General features: G+C 36.6%; 1 protein-coding gene across 1 annotated transcript in view; it reads left to right on the top strand.

The window, feature by feature from the left end:
* The first annotated feature begins 3,784 nt into the window (after positions 1–3,784).
* The window catches only part of LOC109052512 (protein kinase C beta type), a 124,552-nt gene continuing 114,309 nt past the window's right edge, over positions 3,785–14,027 (top strand). Inside the window, 2 exon segments of the mRNA XM_042719970.1 lie at positions 3,785–4,122; positions 5,031–5,062. Of these exon segments, the coding sequence (XP_042575904.1) occupies positions 3,953–4,122; positions 5,031–5,062 (202 nt within the window). The 5' untranslated portion in view covers positions 3,785–3,952.

Genomic DNA, 14,027 nt, shown 5'->3' with positions numbered 1-14,027 from the left:
ATCAAGTTCTGGATCTTTAAATGATCCAAATCTAATATGAAGCCCTTCAAACTTGACCCCTTCTGTAGTTGAATCCATTTAAAATCAGTAGTGCTTGGTTTCATTCAGTGGATAAGCACATTATATTAGTTCCAGACATATTAAAGTTATGTATTGTCTGATTTTGGGTTTAAGCTTTTCAATTTGTGATTTTTGTTTTTTTCTCAGTTGCATGCAGATTACATTAGATTATGCTGACCGTAAAACAATTTAGACAATGATTTGCAGAGAGTTGAGAAAAAGTATTTTAAAACAAGTACGTAATGGACGCATAAAAAAGCTGAATGAACAAATTCAAATTGCCTTATTCTATTAAGATTTTGTGCACGTGCTCTTCATCTAGCAAAGTCGAAATCCAAAGCGTTTTAAAGGATGTGATCAACCTATATTTATCATTATGTAAAGGCATCTCCATAGCAACCATAGGGGGAAAAACTCACACTCTCCTTATTCCATTTAACCCCAGAGCATTACAGAGAGGCAGAGATCAGACATTTTTAGGACCAATATTCCTATATCTCAAGAGTACTGAATGTATCATATTCATCTCGATGTGGATTGTAACAAGTGTAGTAACATCCTACTGTAGCAAAAATCTCAAAAATAATCATTTAAAGTGAAGAACGCAATTCCAAACCTGTAAGATTTTTTTTTTCTTCTGTGGAACATAAAAGGAAGATATTTTGAAGAATAATTTTCGTGACCACTGGCTTTTATTGCAGACACAAAAAAAAAAAAAAAAAAAAAAAAACAGATACATTTCTTAAAATATCTTCTTTTATGTTCCACAACAGAAAGAAATTCATTCGGGTTTGGAACAACATTAAGGAGTAAATGACCATTTTTAATTTTAAGTGAACTATCCCTTAGGAGTGTGTGTTTAACGCATATATTCCAACAGCAGGTGGCAGTGTTTTATCTTTTTGAATTTTGCTCTGCTGACAAAAAAAAAAAAAAAAAAACGGGAAAGATTTTGCAATAATGGATGAGCTTGAAAATTACATACATTTTATAAAGAAACTACATCAATAGGTGTCTGAGGTTCCAGTCTTGAGGAACCTCTCTCACAAAATGCACAAACTCAAAATCGCAGGATTTCAGTGCATGTCCTGTAGGTATGATGTGTGTGCGTGGGCGACCACCAGCAGCAAGCGAAGTGGGCGCAGAGCAGGTAAGCTGCTCTGGATGCTGTTAGCTTGTGGGCATCACTACTCACAATGTGATCTCTGTGACCTTAACACTGTATCTCCCGCTCCAGCATTAAACTACACAGTTCTGGGTTGCATTTCTGTCCATCTCACATGCTGTTGTGCATTTAACAGTTTCCTCTGACTCCTTTAACACAGGAAAAGACAGTATATCAGCCAAGAGAAAATATTTAACATGGACTTCACAAAACAAAACTTCACAATAGCTCTGGCAGCAAAAGTTGTATTAATTTTGCAACATAGGTTGAAAGATTTTAAAGCAACTTTAAAAAGTAAAGCCGCAAGAGGATGTGAAAATGGTTTTACAGGAATAGTTTACTAAAAATGAATGAAAATTCACATTCACCAATTATCATGTCATTACAAACTTAACATGAGATGTTTTGAAGAATGTTAACACTGTTCACTTCCATGCAGGGAAACTGAATTGGGACACTCTGCTATAATTATCTCCTTTTATGTTCCACAGATGAAAGTAAGTCATACTGGCTTCAGAAGACATGGTTAGTAGCCTATATGGGTGAACTATCTCTGTGGTGTTGTAAAAAGAAGCCATAACCCTTTAAAAGGTGTTTAGAAATGTTATAAGCGCAACAGCCAGGCAGCCTATGTGTGTGTTTCTGCATAGATAATGATACTAACAATCGTTCTCTACTTAGCTATTTCAACTGCCTTCACTGCGCCAATATGAACAGCAGGTTGCATATATAACATTTAATTTTGGTGTACACTCATTTCTCAGTTAGTTTACTATAGCTCCTAATGGAGACCAAAATGTTTGTCAATCAATGTTACGTTTAAATAAATACGTCTCAATGTAGCCTGTATTATATATTTAAAATAGGTATAAATCAGGAATAAAATTTTACAACATACTTAAGCTAAAAACACGCAGAAGCTGTATTTTTGCTGCCCAGCTAAAAAAAAAAAAAAAAAAAAAAAAAAAACTACTTTTATTAATTTATAAAGCCTATACATACAATCTCTCACGCATATGCAGAGGATATTTATGCGATCTCTGTCGCACATGTGCGCCCACCTAAGCGTCTTAAAGTCTGTTTTTATTAAATGTTCACAAACTCACAATTCTCGATTTATCATCGTAACAATCGATTACCAATATAATCGACTGCGGCATCCCTGATATATAGCGGTTCAGCAACAAGCATGAATCACACGATTTGATCAACAGGCATATGACAATCAGCGCAAGTTCAGGCTCCCTGCTGAGGGTTACTCAGTCTCTCTCGGTAAGTGCATGGTGCCATTGTACTCTCAGCCGCTGGTTGTCCTTGCCTCCTACTTAGTGCGTCACAGAACAGGAATGAAACAACTCTGCTGAAAAGAGTCAGCTGGGACACAGCACAAAAATGTATGTAACAAAGCTCAGACGTCAATTTATATGAGCAGCCACCGAGATAAGCTCTCTGTGTAGCCTCATGCTTTGGGGAGAGCAGAGATCCTGCAGCCTGTTGCAACAAAACCCCTTAAGAAAATACTTGGTACAGTTGTTACAGTATTATCATTAATGGGTTTCTAAACTTGAAGATTTGTCCACAGCATTGTAATTCATATGAAATAATGACAGAGTTGGTGCTTTTTTCATGCATATAGTCCACATATTCAGGATTCGGATGAACAAAAATAAAAAATACATCAGAATTGAAATCTACATATTGTCTATGGTGGTTCCTTCACTGCATAACATAATTATTCTTTCTTATTTCATCACATTTTATCATATGATATGTAATTAAATACAGGCTAATTAAATTAAGCAATGATTTCCTAATTATCGTGATATGGTCTAATCAGTTCTCAGGTATGAATATGCAGTGCTCAAATTAATTAAATGTTGTAGGTGCACTCGGTAAGGTTAATTTCTAACTGGCTCATATCATCCCGATTTTTTAAGCAGGATGTGAATCTATCACCAATGACGTTTTACTAATTTGAACAATTTCCAGCTTCACTTGTTCCCTTTTTGTTTCTCTCATTCTAATATTTAGCACATGCACTCTATTTAATCTAGACAAATTGAATCTTTGAAAAAATTCAGTGCGTTTTCTACAGCTGGTCATGTGATGTCAACATGTTAGTGCCCATGAGGGGGCGACCCGCTCCATGCAGAATAAATGGCTTTATCTAGATGACTACAGTCTAGAATCTTAACTGTTATGGTTGTAAATGATTCTAATAATTTCTCTAAAGTGTTATTTCTTTTTGTATAAAAAGTATTTAGAAAGAAAATACTGAGTGCGCCTTTAAGTTTTATCACTTAGAGTAGGTGTTTATACCGCATCAACAAGGCAGTGACGAGCTATATGATTGACACTTCCCTTGCCATATACATTTTCATGAGCCTCGCGTTTCATTATCTACTCGTAAATGTTTCCCATTGTCTCCTTTTCATTATGCTGTCAAACTCTTTCATGTAAATGTGAGAGACGTTTGAAAGAATCTCTATCAATCAGCTCAGCTTGCCAAAGGTAAATGAGTGGGAGTGTGGGAGGAGTCTTGTAACAGCGCGTCAGTGTGTGTGTGTGCGTGCGTGTACCGGCGCGTAAGGAGGGCACTTGGGCGGAGAGGGACGCAAAGCATCGCGCCTGAGAGTTCATCGCAATCTGAAGCTTTACATTACATATACGCACTCCGCACAACTCACTCCAGTGTACAGGCTCGCGCAAACTTTCCCCGCGTTGAGAATGGCAGAGCAATCGAACAGCGATGGAGAGGAGGGTAGCGCACCCATGAGGGGCTTTGCCCGACAAGGTGCTCTGAGACAGAAGAACGTTCACGAAGTTAAGAACCACAAGTTTATCGCTCGCTTCTTCAAGCAGCCTACTTTCTGCAGCCACTGCACGGACTTTATCTGGTAAGAGTTTGTGCGCTCCTTACTAAAGTGTATGGCAAGCTGCTTTTACATTCATTTATTAAAACTAAGTAGTATTGTGTTGCTAGTTCTTTTTTAAGCATTACTAAGTAATCCAGTAGTGACTATAGCCTTCAAATGTACATGCAGCTATTTATTAAAATACATGTACATATTCAGTACATAATATTAGTACTCATTCATTAGTTACTAGTAACAATTCCGACACCATTTTTCATAACATTTTCTTTTTGCTAATAGAGAGATGCTAGTATCTATATATGAGGCACTAGTATATGTCTTAAAATGTTTTCTTATATGTTTTGACTTGCCCGAACTGCTCCTTTGCTGTTAACTTAAATGTCTTATTAGTTAAGTTAGAAATGTTTCTAGTAAAAATGCAATGGAAAAGACACTGTTGTCTAATAAATGAATAACAAATAAAAAAAAGTTTAGTGACAAAAAAATATATTTTAGTTAATTCAAGGAATAAATGTTAAAATGGCTTTCCATAAAGGTGGACCTGTTACTGTTGCAGCTCAGGTGTAACACTGTACACTGTCTCAAAACCTATGGTGCAGCGCTCATTTATGGCCATCATATGTAGACTCAGCTGACTCTGAACAAGCCTAGAATGGGCAAAATGCAGTTTCAGCAGGAGCTCACTTGGTTTTGAACCACAGCTTTAATGAGTTCCGAAAGTAAAATAATATTTAAAAAAAAAAATATGAATGAAGAAATGACTTGATTGTTGTTGTAAGACAATACAAGAATATAAGACAGTACAAGACATAGGAAATGGGTCATACTACATGACAAAATCAAACCACAAAGCGTTTTAGTGCAAGTGTAAATGTTTAAAAATTATGGTTCTATTGTTTTTTCACTGAACTCTTGCTTTTAACTTTCAGGGGTTTTGGGAAACAAGGATTTCAGTGTCAAGGTAGGAATTTATTCATTACATGTTTTGAAAGATCTCAGAAAGTGTAAAGTGCCTGTGGTGGTATTTGTAAATGTCTTGCAGCAACAGTTAATAATTTTCAAGGACTTTCAATACTGTATATTTGACATGTCTCAAAGCTTTTTCCTTGTAATGGTGTTACTGGAGGACGCGTTTACAATGTTTAGCATCTTGCATGAACTTATAAGGTCCATTTTGAAAGAGAGCCTTGAGGTTTTCCAGAGGTTTCCACCAGTGTGATGGAAATGGCTCCTCAAGTATATTTCATTTTTATAGAGTAGGTATTACGATATTATACAAAGTATCTCGACATTAAAATGGAATCTAATTAACAGGACGTTTCATAAAACAGAAGTTTGCACATTGGTAAAATAGATGGTGGTGCAGATATTCTCAGCAATCTCCAATATCTACATATCTCATTGAAATTAGATTTTCAAATCATTTTAACAACAGAAGTCTGATTCTACCTGCATAAATGTTCAGATTTGAAGCAACTGATGTCCTCACTGCAGATGTTCATGCCTCCCATTTGTCTCATGAGTCTAATTATCAAATTTCTGAGAGACGCCTTTCACATTGGAGTATGAACAAGATAGGCATTTCTCATGTGAAATCATTTTATGCAAAGAGACCATCCGGAAAGCTTTTTTCAAACTCTTGCACAGGCAGTTTGACTTTGAAGTGTGAAGTTTTGGCACGTTTTCTAACATTGCAATTTGTTCCTGAAGACCTGTGGATAGCTGTTTTCTTCACCGTATGAGTCTAAATTACCCTGGAAAAGTGATTTTAATTCCTGCTCCCCTCTTACGCACTAAAGGCACTGGATGTTCTTTAAGGCGACTGCAATTACCGGTCACGGCAGGTCAATGGCACCCTCTGCGGTGCTGCGCTTCTCCATTTTTCCACCGCAGGCTTCAGCACTAGCTCTAATTACAGGTGCACAGTTGAGTGTATGATGACTTTACCCACTGCTCGATCTTTCTCCTCTCTCCCTCTGTTCCTAGCTCTTTTTCTTTCAGTCACATTCTCAAATCTTCTCTAAACCTGTTGAAACCCTCCATTGATTGTATCTAGAATATGGGACCCCATAGGAGCTGAGGGAGAAAGGGAATTCTTCTGCAAGGTCATGCTCAGACATGCTGAAACCTGAGGGTCTCTGCTGGAGAGCAAAACTGTTTGTGCCTCCTGTAGATTATGCCTCGAAGAGTGAAGCTCTGTTAGAACAGTGTAGGATCTATATGTCTTGTTCATTATTAATGTAGCTTGTGCAGTTTCTTCTACTCCTTTTGGTGTGAATTGTGAATGCACCAAAAGAGCAAGACATGCTTTTTGGTTAATGATTTGAAGAATATTGCACTAGATTTTTATGGGTTTTTTTTTTTAAATCTTGACAGTCCCATTTACTTTAGTTGAATAGAAGAGAGCAGCCTGGACATTTTATGGATTATTCCCTTTTTGATTTAAGGGCGAAAAATGTGAGGTGAGTAGGGCTAGAGTATAGATCTTTATGTCTGGGTGAACTGTTCATGTAAGGGAGCTTTAACACCTAGCTTGTTTTGAGTGTTTGTTTCGGAAGCTGTCTGATGTTTTCTCCGAATGTGAACATGACAATTGCATTTAGATCTGCACCAAAACAATCAGTCAGAGATTGCCTGAATGGTTCATTTGTTTTGAGAAGACCTAACGGAACAAGTTGTATCATAATTCATGATGGGAAAAGCGTTACCTACATGTGACCTCTGCATAAACGCATATTTGGTATACTTTGAAATGTTCTTTTGTGAAAAAGAACCGAACCAAGAAGAAAATGCAAGATTGTAACTTACTTATGCTACAGAATAAGCCTATAGAGCAGTACAGGTAGAAAAGTTATGTTCATCTATTATTTAATTTGCTTATGCTACAGAATAAGCCTATAGAGCAGTGGCTCTAAATGGAATTAATGGAATGTAACTACCCTGTAATTGTGTAAAGTTATGGTAGAAAAGTTATGTTCATCTATTATTTAATTATTTATTGTAGACATTAAAGGCCTTTTGTCCAATCAAATTCTTCTGTAATTATGTGGTGCTAATTATTATTGTACTGTTTAGGTACAATAATCCATTTTAGAGCTGCTATTATTAATTATGAAACATTGGTTTAGTACACTTAGGTTTTTATACTATTTTTTTTTTTAAGATATTTTGCTTTTGCAAGAAGGTTTCTGTAACATTCCGTATATTCTGTAATATTCTAGTGCTTTCTGGAACATTCCAGAACATTGTGGGACTTATTTTTATAAATTATCCAACATACACTTCTGACATTTTGAGGACTGACTGTTAGCTCAGTAATATGCATGTCCATGTAATTTTTATGCATGAGTAATAACAGATCAGCTTGTATAAGTTGCGTTACTTAGTTACTCTTTATGGAAAGTAATGCATTATGTTACTTTTGCATTACTTTTTGTCACTTCAAAAGTAAAAATGTTAAAAAAAAAAAAAAAAAGTTATATTTTGACAAATGTAAGGGCACTTTCGCAACAAAAGTAAAAATGTTAAGCCTCAGACTGAAGGAAGTCTCTCTGTACCCCACTCCTAATTTCTCTTAACATGGGGACAGAAGAGGTGTCAGTGAATAAATTGGAAACCAAAGTAACTTGTGTTACTTATTTGCGATATTACATGTACATTTAACAGTAATGTGTTATTTTATTAGTTATTGGGTCACCCTGACTTGAGATTTAAGGTGTGGACATAATATTATAGCTTATTCATAGTTATATTCATTACTAACTGATGAACTTAGGATTGTAGTGTCTAGAAAACACAGGAAATTATTTTGGCTTCAAGACCTTTTAAACAGTGAATCCATCAGCTGTTAAGCAGCAATGAGACTAAAGGGACAAACTGGCCACTCACTGGCAATTTTTGTGTGTGTTCAAAGAAGAAACAGAGAAAGACACTAAGGAAGGTTTACTAAGGAAGGTTTCGTTCCTTATAGAATACCAGTACAGCTGTGATCTTGTTCTTCCTTAATCATCAGTGTGTGGAAAACAGTGAGTAAATAATAAAAGAGGATTTCCTCTTGCTGTCAGCTTGATGGTGAGCCAGCTGCTTAGGAGAGCCTCTTTTGCCTCCTCAGTCTTAATTGCAAAATTACGAGTTTGAAGAAGAGCTGGCAGAATGTGCTACATCTGGATAGAGTTGAGAAAGAGAAACAGAGACAGAGGTATAAGTGAGTTGGGATAGCGACTAGCGAAAAATTCAAAAAAATAATATTTCAGAGTAAAGTCATTAATGTACAATCAGTCAGTCATGATGGCGATATATATATGTATGTATATATATATATATTTGCGATAACCACCTGTTATTGGTTCATTTTACCTGCTCATTATGGGAAAATTACTATTTTAATGACTGCAAAGATATTGTTGGAGACTGACCAATCAGAATCAGTCAGACTTACAGAAAGTCTCTTTAACGGCAATTATCATTATTTGTACACCTAACACCTTACAAAATCACCCTGATGATTTCACTTGTATATCTCCAACCACTCACCTTCTGCCTAAATGCCCTTGGAAATCGAAGCAGACTGTGATTGCATTTATATATTTGTGATGCGGGGGGTGTCTCACACCTCGCTTTGTTCTGTGCAAAGGCAGAACATAACCACATATGAAGGTGTGGGCTGTTTAAAGCCTCTATAAATAGCATAAGTGTTCCATGAAGCAGTGCTTAAATGGGGGGGGGGTATGTGTGGGCGTTCGGGGAGATCAGTAGTATATGGAACGCATAGAAGAACCTCGATCATTAGAGAACATGGCATCAGTTCATATACGTCATCACCCTTCTCTTGCAAGAATAATTCATGTGTTTGCTCCATTTTAGCAGCTTTGGAATGGCATGTTCCAGACAGTAGCCTCATTTTGAGGGGAAAATATAAATGATCAATGGCGACATAAGGCACTGCTGCGTTCTGCTGTAGAGAGGAGTGAAGCTGTGTGTATCAGTGTATCTATCAAGGAAGTTTCTTTTTTGCTGTTAGATTTCTCAGGAGCGTTTTAGTCATTTACAATTGAAATATCAACTTAGATGTTGCTCTTAAAAATTGAGACAAATAAGACAATTTTGATATTGTAGCAATTCTGTGTATGATTGAGACACTGATATCTTTTTCTGAAACACTAGAGGAGGCACATTAGAGATTACTGTTTTCCCTCAGGAGAAAAATCTGAGAGGCAGATGTTTCCATTTGCCCTATGTGTGATCTCATTAAGTACATTTACATGCACTTTAAAAGTTTGATTTCAATCAAAATAGATTTCAGAATAAAACAGTAATTCATCAGTGTAATGTAAATGCTTTAGTCCCACTGAAATTGCATTAGTCTAGTAGAAGCCAGTACAATTTATCTCAGTGTTGTACACTTGCTTTGAAATAGAGGTGATGTGTGACCTTTTTAATCCTTTAAATATTCAATGTCCACCGCAGTTTTTGAAAATTCAAACAGTATTTGTGTATTTAATCATTTAAATATTCTATATTCTTAACAGTATTCAAAGGCCTCATGACTCCTAGTATTTAAAGGGATGGTTCACGCAAAAATGAAAATTATATCATTAATCACTCACCCTCATGTCATTCCAAACCCGTAAGACCTTCGTTCGTCTTCAAAACACAAATTAGATATTTTTGATGAAATCTGAGAGCTCTCTGACCCTCCATAGACAGCAAGGGTACTACCACGATCAAGGCACAGAATCGAGTAAAGACATTGTTAAAATGGTCCATGTGACATCAGTGGTTCAACTGTAATTTTATGACGCTACAAGAATACTTTTTGTGTACAAAGAAAACAAAAATAATGACTTTATTCAGCAATTCTTCTCTTTCGTGTCACCCTGGCACCATTTTGGAGAGTATCATGACACATGCACATGCTTTGATCTGCACGAAAATAAAACATGTGTGTGATGCTGCTGATGAGAACACAAATGCACTGCGCCTTGTTTACATTCAGATGATAGCATGTGTATGTGTTGTGATACTCTCCAAAATGGCACCAGGTTATTCCTAGTTACCTCAGGATTCCCATTCCGTTGCAGAAACAGAAAAGCAAACAGAGAAAAAAAGAAGAGCTGCCATTCAAACCAAGCAAAGAAGGATAATGTGCATTTATAAAATATATAGTTGATTATCTTCAGCATAACATTGAAAAATAACCCCATATTTTCTAATAATATTACCAATGTGTATATTGAAAATAGCAGACACACTAAGACAGATCCTTGTGGCACTCCATTCTTAACTGGTGTTAATTGAGAGAATTCCCTGTTTAAATAAATGAAATGGTAGTTGTCAGACAGGTAGGATCTAAACCATCTTAAAGCCTGTTCTTGAATACCCGTATAGTTTTGGAATTAATCTGAGTATGTCATGATCTATAGTGTCAAACGCAGTGCTAAGATTATGTACAAGTAAATCTAGTAATGAGATGCAGCCTTGGTCTGATGCAAGAAGCAAATCATTTGTAAATTTAACAACTGTAGTTTTTGTGCTTGTGCAGGCCTAAAACCTGACTGAAATTCTTCATAGAGATCATTTTTTGCAGGAAGGAGCACAACTGAGTAGACACAGATTTTCTAAAATTGTAGACATAATCTGAAGATTTGAAACAGGTCTGTAATTTGCCAGTTCTCTAGGATCTAGTTGTGGTTTCTTAATGAGAGGCTTAATAACTGCCAGCTATTTTTAAAATGTATTATTTTTTACATTGTTTTGAGCTTTTGAGTTTCACTACGTCAGTCCTGGTTTAGAATGCTAAATACGCTTCTGTTCACACACATTTTAGTTATAAACTAGACTGACAACTGCATTCAATTACCTAACTAACTCCCTTTCATTTTTAGGACATGCACCTGGATTTTGAGAATCAACTCGCTGTGGTTGGATCCACATTTGGAAGCTAATAACATGACAATCTGAGATTCCCATCTGTTAGTAGATACAAGTCAACACTGACTGTGTGAATGTAGCCCAGCTGTATTTCCAATTTTTCTAACTTCTGCCACAATCACAATGTCTTCTTTTATCATCTCAACTCAAATAGATATAAAAAATGATTCCCAAAAGGTCCCATTGTAGCTATGATCCAATTTCGATAGGAATCCATTTGCGATAGAAGTTAAATCTGAGTAGTCAATGGCTGATTGCTGATGTTTCAACCAGCTAATGAATGTTGAGAGCCAATTACACATGGATAGAAGAGCCCAACAAGGGCCATCTGCTCGGCTTTCGGGACCTAATAAAAAGGTCTGCCGAGAGTCACACTGCAGGAAGAGAATGCGTGTAATAATGCAATAAGGACGTACAACTGCCTGTAAAAGTGCCTCCATGTTAAGCAAGTAGTTGAAACTCAATTTAGTCCTGAATGCTGTTAGCCTCTCCCAGTGCTTTCAACCAGATTAGATCATAGTGGTGTTTTCCAGGCCACCCAAGGGAGGGTTCCTGCTCTATTGACACTGCAAGGTTGTTTACTGCAGAACAGGATCCTTGTTTGGAACAAACATGTCTGACCTTTGTGGCTCCAGTGTCCCCGAGGACAAGACGCATGAGGCTTGATATTCCCTTTTGCTGGACCTTATTTGCTCTGTCTCCTAAATAAAACCAACATTAGTCCTTTTGTCATTGTCAGTTTTCAGTTTCGATGGCCTGAAAGTACTCTGGTTAAATGAGAGAGCTTTTGGAAGAGTTTTGACTTTCACCTCATGAGCCGGCTGTTCAGGTTCTCTTTGTTTGATGGTAGCCAGCGCTGCATTTGATGTGTGTGCCGGCCAGCGAGTCTGTTGGAAGTTGGAAAGAGGGTTAGGAGGACAGGAGAGGCAGCCACCAGCTGAGTGTCTGAAACTGGCTGGCTGGAGGTCCTGTGGGGACCATCTTGTCTTAACTGGCCTTACTTTTAAATGGGCCATAAGAGAGATCTCAATCCATCAGTGAGGCAGTCCAGTTTTGAGCTGCAGCTAGACAGATACTTTGAGGACTTACACTGTTTAATGGTGCTTGCTAAGGCACCTAAATGATACTTTAAATCATGGGTGTTGTTGAGGAGAAGTGTGCTATAACATTTCTAAGCAATTCAACTTATAATTTGTGCCTGGTGGACTATAAAAGACTAGAACTATCCCATAGAATTGCATTAAGTAGGGGCCTGTGGCATAGCTGAGAATTTCATAGGGACTCTGTTGACTTGGACCAGAAATCCTGGCATACTGCTAGTGAATTTTAAATAAACAATTTCTTAAGGTTTAAAGTTTAATAAGTCTTAATTTTTGTTGCTAGTGCATTGTTTTTGGTCTTATTTTAGCAGTGTCTAGCCTCTTATTTGTTGAGTGTGACAGATTTGTTTGTCCAGCTGATGAACGATGAAAACACTGAGGGCTAATCAGAATCCACCTGATTTTAAAAAGCTCATGGCATGCATTTAAAGCTGCAGACATATCTGGATTGTGCACAATTATAATAAACAGAACGTTATTTTGCATTGGTTGTGGATGCCAGTATAATTATTGTTATAGTTAACGTTCTTGATGTGAATTGCCTTTACAGTGTGGCAGTGAGTTTTAAAGTTTGAAAATGCAACTACAGAATAAGAGAATCTATAGAAAGAATTGTTTTTATCCCTGTTTTAAATGTCAATCTTGATGTTTAAATGGGCAGAAAAAACGCACTGTGCTTGATATAGATGTGCCAGCGTCATAGTAGGAGCAGTGGTAGGACTACTTTGGTTCATCATCTGTTTTTATGTAAACAGTCTCTGCTTTTTCCAGCATGTTCGCCCACATCTGTGAGAACTGAAGAGAGATTCAAAAGGGGATCTGTAAATCTGAGATGTCAACATTTACCTGCCATTTTAGATGTATGTCACCCACCCAGGCCTCCACTTAACTGTGCTAGTGCTTTGAGTGTGGGATCCTGTCACAAATCTATCAACATGTCTAATTCCTCCTTGTATCTCTGTGTTTGAGTCTCAGCGTTATCGCAATGACTGACAATGATTCAAAGTCCACAGTCTGAGAGTGCTGACAGAACAGAGAACACAAGAGTGCAGCCCTTTCTCCAGAGAAAGCACTCCAAGCTGCGCTGTCCAGATATCACCCTCAATGACAACTTCCACATGCTAAGTAGTTCTGCCATGCTTTTAGTACAGACTGGGCATTTCTTCTTTCCAGTAGTCTGCATATTCACCATAAAAAATAATTATGTCATGAAAGAGCAACTCCTGTTACTTGAATGCGAAAACACTGAAAGTGTTTTCCGAACTCAGTTGAATAACATATTTCAAATCATCAACAAAATCTTACATGAACCGTTTCATAAATGTTGTTTCTCGTGGTCACATACTGTAGCATTAAAAAGCATGTATTTCAGGTTGCCCCTACCAAGTTCCATATGCAGTCTGTTTTTAAATATAAATATAAATATGCCATTATATCATTGCTGATAATAATAGTCTATACTATTTTGTCTAAATAAATTAAAAAAAAATCACTAAAAAAATAAGTCAACATATCATTATAATGTTAATTATGAAAAAGGTATATTCTTTTTGAGATATGCAAAAGATTACAGTGTTTTAAAGATTTAAACTTAAAGTTACCATTAGATGATAAGTTATGTTTAAATGTAAAAATAGAGGAAATAAGCATGAGCTATTAAATATCCAATATGGACCAATACTGATTAATTCATTTAAAAATTCTAATGTTAGCCAATAGATTTAAATTTAATGTTTGACAGGAGTGAAAATGAGAAGCACAGTACGTGTAATGGACTGTACTGTACTTTAACAGCATACCAATTGTTAAGCTGACAAAAAAATAGTACCTTTATACAAAACCTACAATATATAACACTTAAACATAACCCAACATCCTTAAGACTACCATATATAC

Source organism: Cyprinus carpio, chromosome B3 (assembly GCF_018340385.1).
Source record: "Cyprinus carpio isolate SPL01 chromosome B3, ASM1834038v1, whole genome shotgun sequence".
NCBI lineage: Eukaryota > Metazoa > Chordata > Actinopteri > Cypriniformes > Cyprinidae > Cyprinus > Cyprinus carpio.
Note: the sequence above shows the minus strand (reverse complement) of the source record. Positions and strands in the feature narration are given on the sequence as shown.